The following is a 15,146-nucleotide window of genomic DNA, read 5'->3' as shown; positions in this document are numbered from 1 at the left end:
TGGCTCAGGCTGCGATCTCGGGGTTGTGCAATCAAGCCCCACATCGGGCTCCACGCTCAGCAGGGAGTCTGCTTAAGTATCCCTCCCCCTCTGTGCCCCCACCCCAGTGCACTCTCCTCAAATAAGTAAGTCTTAAAAGAAATCTTTTGCATTGTTGGCAGGACTGTAAACTGGCACAGTCGGTATGGAAAACGGTATAGAGATTCCTCTAAAAATTAAAAACAGAACTACCATATGATGCAGACATTCCATTCCTGAGAATGTACCTGAAAGAAATGAAACTACTATGTCAAAGACATATGGGCATCCCATGTTCACAGCAGCATTATTTACAATAAGCAAGACTTGGGACACAATCTAGGTGTTCTTGACGGATAAACGGATCAAGAAAACACACACACACACACTTCAGCCATAAAAGAGGAGGAAATCCTGTCATTTGTGACAACAGAGATGGACCTTGAGGGCATTATGCTAAGTGAGTACGTCAGAGAAAGACAAATACGGTATGACCTCACTCATACAGAGGACTGGAAAAACCCTCCCACATTTATAGGAACAGGTATCAGATTTGTGGTTATCACAGGTGGCGATCTAGGGAGGGAGGAAAAATTGGAGGATGGCGGCCAAAACGAACAAACTTCCAGTTGTAAGATAAATAAGTACTGGGGACATAATGTACAACATGATGACTCTAGTTAACACCACCATGTGGTATAGATGAAAGTTGTTAGACAGTAAATCCCAAGAGTTCTCTTCACAAGGAAAACCCTGTTTTCTTTTTCTTCTTCTTCTATCTATAGAAGATGGTGGATGTCAACTAGGCTTACTGAGGTAATCCTTTCATGGTATGTGTAAGTCACAGTATTATGTTGTATCCCCTCTGCGTTGCTGTGTCAATTCTGTCTCAAGGAAACTGGAGAAAAAGAGAGAAAAGAGGGAGAGAAGAAATAGGTTACCAATAGCAGGAATGAAAGAGGACATTTCGCTAGAGACCCAGCAAATATGAAAGAAGTAAGAAGGCAGTATTACATTCAAATCTATGTGTGTAAATGCAACAACTAGCAAACCGATAAACTATTAAACTTATCTAAGGCAAAATAACACGCACGATTCCGTATCATTCACAGAAATTGAATCGGTTGTTTAAAACCTCTGACGACAATCCCAGACGGTATCGGCAGTGAACTCTACCAAGTATCGACAGGAAAAACAGACACACGCAGAAATTCTACACAATTTCCTCCAGAAAACTAAGCAAAGAGGCATGTGCAAGTGATTTCTGTGGCCACAATTTCACTGATGCCAAGAAAAGAAAAACTACCGACCAATATTTTTTCTGAGCACAAGCACAAAATTCCTCAACGAAATGCCAGCAGTGGTATCCAGCAATCTGTTCAGAGAAAATACACCATGCTCAAGTGGGTTAGCTCGGGAAAGCAAGGGTGGTTCAGTAAGTGAAAACCAACTAAGGCAATCCTCAGATCTGGCATATAACTCATTAATCCATGTCATCTACAGTTTAAGATGAAAGATTAGAAAGAAAAATGACAGACTCCATGCTATGCCTGTCAAAACCCCAGTGGCATTTCTCAGTAATAGAAAAACAATCCCAAACTGCATCTGGAACAACACAAGACCCAGAACGGCCAAGGCCACCTTGAGGAAGAACACAGCTGGGGGTACCAAAGTTCTTCATTTCCAAACACAGTCCCAGGTAACAGTAAGTAAATCAGTACGGTACTGGCGGAAAGACAGACACAGACCAATGGAACAGAACAGAACCCAGAAATAAACCCGAGGCACAGTCAGTCAACGGACCTGGTCGAGGACGCCAGTAACACGCAACAGGGAAAAGGACACTCTGACAAATGGCGCTGGGAAAACTGGAGGCCCACATGCAAAAGGATGACAGTGGATCCTCTGTTACGCCACACATGAAAATCAACCCAAAGGGGACTGAAGATTAAATATAAGACCCCACACTGTAAATTCCTGAAAGAAAACACAGAGGAAAAAGCTGCAGGACACGGGTCTTGGTGATGATCTTGTGGAATCAACACCCACAGCACAGGCAAGAAAAGCAAAAACAGACAAGTGGGACTACACGCAACTTCAAAGCTTCAGCACAGCGAAGGAAACCACCAACAAGGCGAAAAGGCAATCTGCGAAATGGGCAACATTTCCAAACCGCGTTATCTGACAAGGAGCTGATTTTCCCCACGTATAACGAACTTTTCTAACTCAATAGCAAGAAAACAAGCAAACCAATGTAAAAACGGGCGAAATATCTGAATAGACACTTCCCCAAAGAAGACACACAAGTGGCCAAAAGGCATGTGGAACGTGGCTCCACATCCCCAACCATCAGCGAAAGGCACGTGAACACCACAATGAGACGTCGGGCTGCACACGTGACGACAGGTCTCGTCAAACCAACTAACAAACACAGCAGATCACAAGTGTCACTAGGCAAGCAAGAACACGGGAACCCTTGTGCCCCGTCGGTGGGATGCAAACTGGCACAGCCACAACAGAATAGTGGTATGGAGGTTCCTCAAAAAGTTAAAAGTGAAACCGTCACAGGTTCTTGTTCACAGCAGGGTGCCCCCCTCCAAAGCACCAAGAACTACAAAACCAAAAAACCTACCATGTGATGCAGCAATCCCACCCCTGGGTATACATCCAGAAGTACGGAGATCGGCATCTCCAAGAGATGCCCGCACTCCCCTGTGCACTGCGGCTTTCTCCCCAGGAGCCAGGAGACTGGAAAGCACCCAGCTGTCAGTCAGCAGAGCAGCGGATACAGGAGGGGTGGCACACATACACGATGGGACGGGAGCAGCCGCCCCAGAGAGGAGGAGATCGGACCATGTGCAGGCTAGCTGCTAGGGATTACAGAAGCGGGACAGGTGATGCCGCCACTTACTGAGTGCCTTCCGCGAGCCAGGTAATGTCAGCTACGTGGTTCCCATCTATTGTCTCCCGCGGGTCTCCCAACAAACCTCAAGGAGGCAGAGTGACGCCCTTCTACCCGGAGCAATTTGAGGCTGAAGGAGAGAGACTGATGTGGCGGGGTCTGCCCCGGAATCGGGTGAGAGTGTCAACCGAATGCTGGGGTGCAGGGAGGGGAGTTTGGAGATCAAGGCACGCACCGGGACACAAAGCACTGCCGATACCACTTGGCACTCCCAGAGCGTCCCGTGCTCTGTTACCTGCCCTGCCCTCCCCTGCCCCTTACCCACCCCCCACGGCACCAGAAGCAGCCCCTAGCTATCTGAGGACCGGACGGGAGTGACCTGAATTCATGTGCACAATGGAACACGATGTATATTTGTGTTCCCCCAAATGGGAGACCCACAGTGGGAAAGCCAGCTTTCTGGTGAGGGGTCATCTGTGCGTGACAAGACAGTGGCACAGAAAGAGAGTCTCTGGGGCTGAAGAGACACGTCTGATGCCGTCTCCATGTTCTTGGCCGTGGCTCATTCAGTGTGAAGCGTGACCTGCAACCTATCCCGTGGCAGCCTCAGAGGTTGTGATGACAGGGAACGTGCCAGGCCCAATTCTGTGAACCACCTCTGCATGACCGCATTACGTACTCAGAAATGCACCCTTCTCTGTCTGGTGTTGTTATTACAAAGAATAACAAACCCATTTCACAGGTGAGGAGAGTAAGGCACAGAGGGCCAAGTAAATTTCTCCAGAGGACGTGACTGCAAGTGGCAGAACTGGGTTGGAAGGAAGGGTGTCTAGGGTCAGAGCTTGTGTCCTTACCCATTATATGGTGTGGGTTCCACAAAACAACAGAGCACCAGACCCCATGATGCTCACCATATCAGGAAGTCAGCTTCGTGCTGTGAGTAAGGAGGAGACCCCTCTGCAAACAGGCCTGAGCACAAAGGCAAGTCACAGTCACACTAACGAAATCAGAAGGAAGGGTGGGTGCGGGTGGGCACACCCCGGGGTCCAGTGATGCCATCAAGGACGTAGGTTCTTTCCAGCTCTGATGTGGCCGTTTCTGGAACAGATGTTCCAAGACCAACATCCAGATACAACAAGGTCCAGTGCCAAAAAGAGACTTTCCGGTCCTGTATCTTTTGTATGAACAAGGGAGTTTCCCAGCAAACAGTCTCTTCCTTTCCCACTGGCCAGCACCGGCTCACACCCTCATTCCTCTCATTCGGCCAGGAGGACTGGAGGGTGATGCCACACCTGTCCTGAACGAAACGTTTGGGAAGGTAATGGCAGTGAGGAAGCCCTTCGCCTCTTACCCCGTCTGGGGATTCAGGCAGCGTTTCTATCAGCAAGCCTTCTTCTCCTTCCCCTGAACTTCCCCCGCCACCCCACCCCACCCCCGCGAACTTCCACAACACCCTGCGTTTCCCCTTTCCCAGCCCCTAACCCCACCCAGCCATCAGAGGCAAATTGTTTGGCTCGCTCACTAGCCCAGGCCCTGGCAGAGTCCAGGGACTTTGTCCTGTTCACCCATCAGAGCCTCAACCTCAGGGGGCATTCACGAATACCTACCAAATGGAATAAAGGAGAATGTGAGGCCCTTTCTGAACATCTCATTTGATTTATCAACCCTGCAGAATCCGTGTATCTTCCATGGTCCCAAAGGAGAAAAGGCCTGTGTGGGGAGGGTAAGTGACATCTCAGGAGCTCACCTGCAGCCAAGAGACGGAACTGCAGCCCAGGGGCATCCTGACTCCAGATGTAAGCACCCCTGGTGGCACTGCCTCTCCGGGTGATCTGTAAGCTCCAACGCCTAACCTAGAAAGTAACCCCAGGGGAGTGAGACCAGTCAGGCTTCTCGAGGAGGCGACCTTCCACCAACAGTGTGAACAGGGAGAGGAGTCCGAGAGGCAGGTATCTGGGTCAGGACTTTCCAGACAAGAGGGAACACTGAGGAAGAAGTGTCTGGAGCAGAGGCTGCCGGGCCACAGCACAGATACTGTCGGGGGGCTGGACAGGGAATGAGAGCCTCACAGAAAGCGGGGACAGCAGAGGGTGACAGGCTCCAGATCCTGCTGGGTGAGGAAGCTTCAACTCAGTCGGCTGGACCACAAAGAACACCGAGAGATCACAGATGCTGAGTGACAGCCTGTATCAGGCTGGAAGGTAGGCAGAGGAGGAGAAGACCATTCAGAGAAGAGGCATGTTTGGCAAAGAGCTGGAAGGATAGTGAGGAAGAGCACGTCCCTGAGAGGCTGACAGCACTCCCCCAGACCGACACACCCTTCACCTGGGAGCCCGTGTCCCTGTCCCCAAGGGCATTTGTGCTCTAGCCATAGCATCACACCCTTAATTAGCAGCCTGAATTCACTCAACAGTCCACCTGTTGGACACATCACTGTGAGCACCTGCTGTGTGCACCGGTCCCTTGGAAGACACTCCCTGAGCTCACTGGTGTTCCGAGGATCACGATCTAAGTTCCACTGTGAGATCAGAACTGTGGCTGATGGGGCGACAGAGTGTCCCACACAATTAAAAGATCTTTATAGCCTCGCAGTTTTTCTTTTAAGCATCTGCAGTTAGAGGTGGTACAAAAGATGCAACCTTCCTCCTCCTCCCAAAGAGAATCGGAGTACAGAGATATCCTGTTTCCTCCATTTGTAATCCAGAAACAGCTGGTATGATAGCTACCCTTTATGGTGAAGTCATAAGGTCACCTTGGGTCAGGGTCTCTCATTCGCTGACAAAACGTGCTCTAAGCGCCAGCTGAATACCACGCGTGGGCTTCCTGGACACAGTTTGGGGATGCAGGGACGAGGTAGGCTGAATCTGCCAGCAGATGACCACCACTCGTTCTGTGGGAACACTGATGGTGGAATTTAAGTCGCAGTACCTTAGGAACACAGAGGAGGGCGTCTTCCCCCTCTCTAAGTGTATGTGTGTGTTTGGTCAGGACCCACTTCTCACGGGTGGAGGCTGATGAGGCAAGCACTCGGATTACCCACATTTTCCAGACCTGCCAGCTGCAAAAACCCAGAGATCCCCACACGCAGAGAGCCAGATTTTCGGCCTCAGTCTACCGAGCTCCAACCACCACTGCCCTTTGGCCAGCTCCGCGACGGTGACGCAGCCGCCAAAAGCAGTTCCTCTGGCTCTGCTTGCCTCTCCATTCATAGTCTCTGGGGAACAGAGTGGGACTGGTGGAGACCGAGTTTGGGGAGTGGGGTGGATCACAGAAGTCCCTCTAACGTGGCAAAAGGCCTCTCCACAGGGGAAGGCTGGAAGCTGAAGCCCTGCTCAGCTGCGGGCTCTGAGGCAAGCCTCCCACGCCAAGGGACTCCAGGGCTGTTGCTTCGGGGCCGCTCCTCAGAGGGCAGACAGAGTCTTAGAACCTTTCGGGGTTGCTCTACCCTGCCAGGGACCCGCGTTTCAAGGTGGACACGGTGTTGGGACCACGATGACTATGCAATCGTGGAACAGTATCTGCATTTCAGCAACTGAAACACAATCCAGGTGTGTCGTCGCGTGAGCGCCAAGACTGGCTTTCGAGTCAGGCAAAACGGAGGTGGGATTTCCAGATCCACCCTCTCCTGCATCAGCTACTGGCTCCTTTCGGCTTGCTTCCCCGTCTAAGGACGCTGGGCTTTCAGACTTACCCGAGTCCCTGGGTAATCACACTGTATCTACCACGCACACCTTGGCTCCTCAAGACCTAGGCTGCGGGAAGAGGCAATCACACCATTCCTGTGTTAGAGACACGTCAGCAATGGAGGAAAGTAGGCCAGGCCCCTGGGAGTCTAGTCCCACCCTCTGGCCGGGGCTGAGAGTTGGGGCAGTACTGGTTGCACTGGTGGTTCCACCTTCTGTCTTGTCCAAGGCACACACTTCTTTTCATGCTCAGGTGTGCTGTGCTTACAGGGGTTGTAGTGAATGCGGCTAATCCTTGTAGCTGAGTTGAGCCTATGGCAGGGAGAAACCAGTGGTGGGTTCACACTCTCCACTGGATGCTCGAGGGACCGACATAGTTTCCTCTAGGGCTTCCGGGCACCTGGTGGGGGCCCCTAGGGACTCATACAAAGGCACTGTCAGACTCCCTTGGAGAGTTCCCATAGGAGCAGGCAGCTAATCCTTGCTTCCTCCACTGCCACAGGAACAAATTAATCAAACCCCTTGTAAAGGAAAGACCAGTTCATATACTTTCTCTTGTTCCAACAGAAAACTCAGACTGCAACTTCCACTGAAAAACTAGCACATCAAAACAAAGTCCACGGGAGGTGGCTGCAGGCCTGCTTAATGTCCTGGGTCACAGGTGCCCTAATGACATATTCTTCCCATGTTTCTGCTTATCCCTCCTCACCGGAAGGAAGGACCCCTTCACACTGGAAAATGTGGGCCACATTCCAAAGTCCGAGTCACGTGGATCCAAGGCTCCATGTAACATGAGGTGAGATCTTTGCCGAGTGTAATCCTACTCTAAGCAAGGAGGCCTTTTCCAGAAAGGCCAAATTGCCGTCAGACTGCATTTCCAAATAGCTCACTGTGGTCCAGAGTAAAACCTCTGTCCATTTGGGGTTATTTATAATGGAATCTCCATCACTTCTTTTCAGCACAAAGTTCTGTGAACAGTGCCTCTTCATCCAGGTACTCCTCGCGTTAAGTGGAGATTGCCCTCTACTGAACCTGCCAGCTGAACATAGGTAGGAATCAGGCAAGTGAAGTGAATCCTCGATCCACAGGGGATGGCATGCGTGGGGCTGGGGAAATGAGAGGTAGAGAGAAGAGAGAGCGTCTGGGTTCACTGGCCACCTGCTAAACAGAAAGAAGTGGAAGGGGGCTGGAAATGTGGCATGGGGTGGAGCAGGAGGTGGTGTGCTGAAGATGAGGCATTTGAGGGTAGGCAAGGCCTGCTGTGCCGAGTCCAAGAGGCAGATGTGATCTTAAAAACAGCAGGATGCCCCTGCAGAGTTTTGAGCAGGGTAGACAAGACCAGATTAAGATTTAAGAAGGGTCCCTCAGGCAGTGGGATGAAAACACTTGTGGCCAAGGGTCAAGATTGGTGGTGATTATCAAGCACAGAAGAGGGTCATCTGGACTAGGGATCGAACCGTAGTGATGGAAGAAGTGTCAAGATCTTATTTAGAAGGATGGAGAAAGTTGGATTGACAGGCCTTAGTAACTGAGGGGTGGTGAGAGAGGCAGCAAGGAAGGAGGGATTTTTAAAAAAGAAAAAAAAAATATTTTATTTGAGAGAGACAGCGTGAGAGAGAGAACGTGAGTGAGGGGAAGGGTAGAAGGAGAAGCAGACACCCCGCTGAGCAAGGAGCCCGATGCGGGACAGGACTCCCAGGACCCGGAGATCATGACCTGAGCCGAAGGCAGTGCTTAACTGACTGAGCCACCCAGCTGCCCGAGGAAGGATGGGTTTAAGGATCGCTGGCCCAAGCAGCTGGGTATGAAGGCTGCTTTTCACTGAGTTTGGCAACACCGGAGGAGATGCAGATGTATGGGGAATGGGGGTGGACGCAGTCAGTTCTGGACATGTTGTGTATTCTCTGCCTCTGCACTCAACCACTTAGTACCTCAAATACTTGGGGGAGCTGACCCAGCTTCTCTGTGCCTGAGTTGTTTCATCTGGAAGGGAAGGATACTAAAAATTAGGAAAAAGAGCTAATTTGTTTCATTCAGTCTAAGAAAATGCTCTTCCTTTGCACAGCACAGAGCTGTTTGACAGTCAGGTAGGTACTCCTTGGGTCAAACGGGATTCTCTCTACCTATCCATATATTGGTTGGTTTTACTTAACTGCCTTGTGTGTTTTCAACACGCAGCACGGATTGTCAGTGCTAAAAGAAAAAAAATACAATTCAAAGCAACGTCCTGAATACACGAGCCATAGGTTAGCCCATCAGCCCGTCTCAGAAACACAAGTCCCTTTCAGGCCCTTCGGTCTTCCTCTGGTAGGCTCTCCCTCAGGGATCGTGGTGAGCCTTTGGGACCTACTTCCTCCAACACTTCTCTTCCCCGTCAGGTCATCCCCAGTGTCCCAGAGATTGGCTAGCACTTTTTGAGTGCAATCTGTCTGTAGGCCTGTCAGTTGTCTCAGGAGGTGTGTAGTTTCAGAGAGGACAGAACCAAATGTGTGGATCTGGAAACCAACACTATGTTCCTGCATGGCCGACAGGTGATGAAGCCATCCATACCAAGATTTGAAATCAGGGCCCCGCCACTTACTCCCTGTGTGACTTTGGGCAGATAACTGAACCTCTCTGTGGTCAGTTTCCTCACTAGTAAGATGAGGACAATGATCTTATTCTGGGATAATGACTCATTCTGCTTCCTTCACTTAGATCAGGAAAAACAGTACTTTTCAAAAACCATGAAGTGCTCGTCAGGTATCGATTACTTCCAGAGTTAAAAAGAGAATCTCTGCTTATCTGGATATCTGCTTGGACAGGCACAAAAGAGGGCAAGCGCATTTTTACCCCACAGACAACGCTGAATTTCACCTGAGCCATGACAAAAGCCACAGGAAAGAAATCTCCACAGGCTTTCGCCGTGCAGAAATGGCTGACCCGGAAGGACCACTCTTGCCCCTTCTATCTTTGAGAAGGCTTGCTGTTCACTCTTTGTCATACCCACCATCAGTCTCTTGGGCGACTCGGGTTTAGATGTGAGAAGGCCAAACACGGACCTTCCTCTTCTGGCTGAAGGGCCAGACAGTCTCCCCCAGCTTCCTGCTGTCTCAGGAACAGCCACTGAGACTTAGAAAGGTCAATCCTCCCGAAACTAGCTAGATACGGAGAGAAACATTTCCTGGTCCACAGACGGAGACTAGTCCTGAATGCAGAAACACCCCTACCTTAAATCTCTCCACTGTAACGTGTCTACTTATCCCTATGAAGAAAAGACAAAACCACCCTGCCGACACACACTGATCTTCAGATGGGGTGCTCTCCAGATTGCCAGAGCTTGAATAGACAAGCTCTCTCCTAGTTTTGCTTTTGCCTTTGCCCGCGTGCATGCCCAGCCTACGCAAAACCCCTAGTAAGAAAACAAAAAGTTTGTAACACAGATCTCGCGCGTGACCCCTGCAAGGGACCTAAACAGGCTGTCATAGAGAAGCCCCTCCCTGGTCAGCCCACCCAGCTGAGAACGACGTGCGTTGTCTGCGACGTGACCTGCAGCCCCCGGAAACGCTCCCGGGGATCTCAGGAAGTACTCGTCCTGTGCAGTCACTCTGATGCGCCGCCATGGGGGCGGGCTCAACCCTCCCACCACCCCGGCGCTCTCATCAGGGTTTCCAGGCACCCAAGCCGCGGTCCACGGAGATGCGCCCACTGTGCCCCCAGACCTCCCGGCTCCCTCCCCGCCCGGCCCCGCCCAGCCCGAGAAAGGATAAAAAGCACCCGGCCTCGGGCCCCTGGGCCCATTCCTATGACGTCACGCAGCCCCTCCTCTCCTGGGGTGTGCGCGCGCGCACACGCGCGTGGCTGGCCGGCCTAGGAAGCCGGGAGGACTTTTCCTCTCGGTGGTCTTAGTCTTAGCCCTTCCATTTTTGGAAGGTGTGCTTCACGGCCTGGGCTGAGGAACCGAGGGGGTGTGCTAGCCGCGGGGTGGTGGGAACCTGATCCTGGGAAGGAACGAGCAAAAGCGAGGGCCTGAGAGCGAGAGAGGGAGAATCTCCCTCAACAGGCCGTGCGCACATTAGTGTCTCAGGACTAGCGTTTTCCGAGCCATGCGCGACCGGTTGCTGTCTGAAAGAATAGCTGTTTTTCTCTTTTCTCTAATTAGGTTGCCATTTTTAGCGGAGATGAGACTGAGACTTCTAATGGGCATTGCTAGAGCCTGGGACAATACTGGGCTCCAGTCTGTGTTCCAAGGGTCAGAGTCTGTTTCCTTGGTAGTGCCTCCTGTATTTCCCGAGAAAGTCTGTCTAGGAGGAGCGGCGTGGGGGGACGGGGGAGACACACACACACACACACACACACACACACACATGCAGAGGTGTCATGATGTGACACAGGAAAAGACGTGCTTTTAATAGGCCCTGTGATTCCTACACTGGTTACAATTACTTAGACCGCAGTAATCAGATTATAAGCTGCAGCCTATGAGATCTGGAGAAAGAAGGCATCTTTGGTTGTCCTGTCAGCTGGAATACAGCCAATCCTGACAGACATCTAATGTGATCAGAAATTTAGTTTTATAATTAATCACAGGAGTCCATTTACATTTCCAATACAATTTCCTTATATTTACTACTGGGTGTACTGGGTGGTGTGTGTGTGTGTGTGTTTTAGGGTTGTTTTGCTTGTTTGGTCAAAAACGTAAAATTGAATGCCTTTCTTGCCTGAGCCTCTCAAGGTACCAGCAAGAGAAAGGATTAAAAAAATATATCCCGTATTTTAAGGAAATTTCCCACAACTCCCTATCAAAAGGGCAGCAGGGTCCCTACCTGGAACCTCTTGGGATTCAGTAAAATGTCTTGTGAAGAGTATCTTTAGGGAAGCACTGGTTCTGGTGTTTTTAGTTGGATACTGACTACCATTTCAAACTGTACTTGAGATTTGCATGAAATAGGTAAGTTACAGCTCTGGATTGGGAGAACCCGACCCTAGGGAAGGGTCTGAGGGAAGCACACCACAGGGAGTCAATGGTCGAGAAGCCAGGTTACTGGGAGCTGAATGGATGAGTCCCGGCGGTTCATTCAGATCGAGCTCCGTCTTTCTGGACAGCTGTCAGACTGAAACACTGGGCAGAGGTCACAAACACCTCATGTCTGAACTTGGTACGTGACAAAGTCTCTGTTAGAACAGCCACGTGGTCAGAAGTTTCAATGCCTACAACACAGCACCACAGACATAGGAGACCTCACCCTGGGACCGGAATATCCCTCCCCCCCCACACAGACTCCCAAATACCTCATGGACCTCACACTACAGCTAGCAAAACCCAAACGATCCCAATAACACATCGAGGGAAGCCAGCCACACAGACTCACTGGCCTAGATAAGAAAGCCAGGTTGTTGGGAGCTGGAGAGAATGAGCTCCAGACCCAGGAAAGGGCAGCGAGGAGACTGCAATGCAGTGGACACACAAGATTAAACAAGGCACAGAACTCAAATTCCTGGAAACTCAAGAAATGAGGAGAGAGACAAGAAACAGCTCAAAGACAAATCAATTCTAAAATACAGACCCACATACATTTTAGGAACCTAACAACCTGCGACATAGAACGTTAAATAGCTCACAGACCACACACCCTGCATGTCACACAACCACAGAGCTCACAACCCTGCATGCAGACGCACAAACAGCACAGAGCACCTGTACTGTGAACACAGAGCTTACTCGGACACCCCCTGTCCTGTGACAAATAACCTTTTTGATCTCACAACCTAGAGTACTGGACCCCCAGGCGCTCAAATATGCCAACCTCGACACACACTGTCAGGAGAGCTCAAACCCTAATTCCTAAAGTACTGCATGGCAACAGCCCCAAACACCTTCCATGCTGCACCCTGCACCCCAAACAGGTCAAATACCTCACACGCTGGGAGGAAGCCCTAAATAGCCCAGAGAGCTCTCACTTGGGACACACAGCACTCCACAGCTCAGTGATCTCACATGCCGGCACACCCTCACACAGCTCAAGACATCTCAAATCCTGGACAGATCCCAAACCAGCTCAGAGAAATGACATCCTGCTCCTCAATACAAAAATTCACCCCATACAAGACAGATGTCAACGAGAGCCACAATGAGGTCTCACCCAGCCCCACCAGTGAGACACGGAGACCAAAAGGCAGAATTACAGAGAGCCTTTCAGGAACACAGCTGTCTCCAGGGTATTAGCCCCTATCCTAGTGGGCCCGTCCAGGCACCCGAGGAACCTCCTTTTCCAGAGGATGGGTGACTCACAGGTTTTGCCATTGTTGGCTGTTTCTGGACAAAGACAAAGCTGCACTAGGCCCAGGCCACGCCCAGGAGGGCAGCAGCCCCCCCGCCCCCCCAGGCTTGACACACAGTGGAGCCCTCCGCCCATCAAAATAGGGATATCGTCTAGGTTGGCAGTGTTCATACCATACTCAGGAGACTCACACTGTCCTTAAGGTCCCAGAGCCCACCTGCTGAGGAGCGAAAGCTGTGGAAGGTGGAGCAGGAGAGTCCCATGCTGCTCAGGGTAGGTCCGGTCCCCGCCACCCTGCCTTCAGGAAGGTCTGGCCGGCGGCTCATTCACCCTGAACACAGTGCTCCCTTCAGCCTTCTCAGCTCCTAACCCTTGCAGGCATTGCAGCCACCTGGTTTTCCCAGTGTCCACCGGAGCCCCAAACAGAAGGGACACCTTCAGCCAGCAGATCCTTTGCAAGCCAGTGAACATGAGTGGGGGAAGGAGATGGTGAAGGGGTTCACACTGCCCTGCCAGGTACACGTGCCACAGACCACGCACCTGACCACTGAGGGGTGCCCCTGCTCCACCCACCCCTCCACCTTATCATCTCCCCAAAGAGGAAAGCTGTCCCCTCCTCTCAATCCCTAATTCTGCTTTAAAGGGAAAGGTGGCATGAGGGTGTGCAAACTGTGAGGCGCATGCATTTCCCCCTCTTCTCGCCCCATGAGGCCAACAACAGAGCAGGGCTATTTGCTCATGGGCATGTATCTACTGTGAGGCTGTGGGATTTGGGGACAGAGCCTAATGTGGGCCCAACTGGTGCACCCTGTCCTCCTCAGGGGACACACACACTGGCCCAGCTCTGAGGCCACTTCCCCCGGGAACCGGGGAACACAGGAACCCAGTCTTACATATGCAGCCTTTCAGACTCAGGTGTGAATACAGTCAGGACTGGTGAGAAGTTCACTGACTTGAGAACCCGCCTATGTCTTCCTTACCTACTCTCACCCAGACATCTCCTGCTTAAAATCCCATCATTTAAGTGTTCACTTCTTTGGGCTGAGTGGGTCACTGTCGGATTCCCTGGAGAAACCTGGTCTGGAGAATGTCATGAATATGTCTCTGAAAGATCTCTGCCCATCCAGGACCTGCATGTAGTCTGCTGGGCACATAACGGGACACCGGAGAAAGATTTCATGACTGCTTCTTGGGCACTGGTATCCATATTGTGGGATCCAGTATCCACTGTTTAAAAACCTAACTGGAAGACAGACTAGAGGACAGAATAAAAGCCAGTGATCTCACCGACCTGGCCAGCATCTTCAGCCTTTTTTGGTGAATGAGCAGCCTGAGGTTCCACAGCAGGTTTTCAAACGCTCCACTTCCACCTCCACTCTTTGAAGCCCCACCTATGCACCGTTAACCTCTCTAGGACACCCCGACCTGCAGCCATTGGGAGTTCTCTCCCCTGGAAGATCCTGGTAGACAATTCCATCTAGACCAATCAGATCCACTGGTGTCCTTCATCTCTGCCCTGCTCACCCATCAGGGAAGCGTTCACGTGCCCCACTGTCACCTTCTCTGGTCCCCACACGATTAGAATCTGTAGAGCTGACAGGTTGGGGTCAGAAGGGGGGTGATGGCAACCTTGGGGGAGGCACAGGTCCTTGCATAGTAGTGAGCTCCCCTGCACCCTGCACACAATGGTTTGTTTGGGAACACAAGGCTCCCTCACTCCCACTTGTCCCTCCCAAAGCGGACTGCTTCTTCTGGCTCTCTCAGTGGTACATCCCAGTACAGGCAGGTACTGCCCACTACTCCTCTACCAACCTCTCACCCTCCCCTGTCCCCACACACTCTGGTAATTTGCCCAGAGAAGGTCACATCACCCCCAGCTCCCCTCCTACCTGGGAATACACCTAAATGGGTAGTGGATTGTTGTCTCTCGGTCTCGCTATTCATTCATTCATTCATTCATTCATTCATTTATAAATTTGACAGACACAGAGAGAGCACAAGTAGGCAGAGTGGCAGGCAGAAGGAGGCTCTCTGCTGAGCAGGGAGCCTGATGCAGGGCTTGATTCCAGGACCCTGGGATCATGACCTGAGCCAAAGACAGGCTCTTAACCGACTGAGCCATCCATGTGCCCCAATCAGTCTCACTACTCTTAAAATCCCCAAGGCGGGGGCGGGGCGGGGGGGGGGGAGTGGCGGCTGGGTGGCTCAGTGGGTTAAAGCCTCTGCCTTCGGCTCAGGTCATGATTTCAGGGTCCTGGGATCAAGCCTCACATAGGGCCCTCT

At 51.4% G+C, this 15,146-nt stretch overlaps 1 protein-coding gene across 11 annotated transcripts in view; it reads right to left on the bottom strand.

Moving 5' to 3' along the window:
* FAM156A (family with sequence similarity 156 member A) overlaps window positions 1-15,146 on the bottom strand; it is a 41,711-nt gene that overhangs the window by 2,973 nt on the left and 23,592 nt on the right. Inside the window, exon 3 of one of the 11 annotated variants that reach the window (XM_045087856.1) lies at window positions 831-916. The exons of 8 other annotated variants lie outside the window; for them this stretch is intronic. In XM_045087856.1, the coding sequence (XP_044943791.1) occupies window positions 831-847 (17 nt within the window). In that variant the 5' untranslated portion in view covers window positions 848-916. Of the gene's footprint in view, window positions 1-830; window positions 917-3,831; window positions 4,337-4,667; window positions 4,774-15,146 lie in introns of those variants that run through there. 2 more of the 11 variants (XM_045087859.1, XM_045087862.1) reach the window with 2 other exon arrangements.

This window comes from Mustela putorius, unplaced genomic scaffold (assembly GCF_011764305.1).
Source record: "Mustela putorius furo isolate JIRA1106 unplaced genomic scaffold, ASM1176430v1.1 tig00001566_pilon_pilon_pilon, whole genome shotgun sequence".
NCBI classification, from domain to species: Eukaryota; Metazoa; Chordata; class Mammalia; order Carnivora; family Mustelidae; genus Mustela; species Mustela putorius.
The sequence above is the reverse complement of the archived record's forward strand: the minus strand, read 5'-3'. Positions and strand labels throughout refer to the sequence as shown.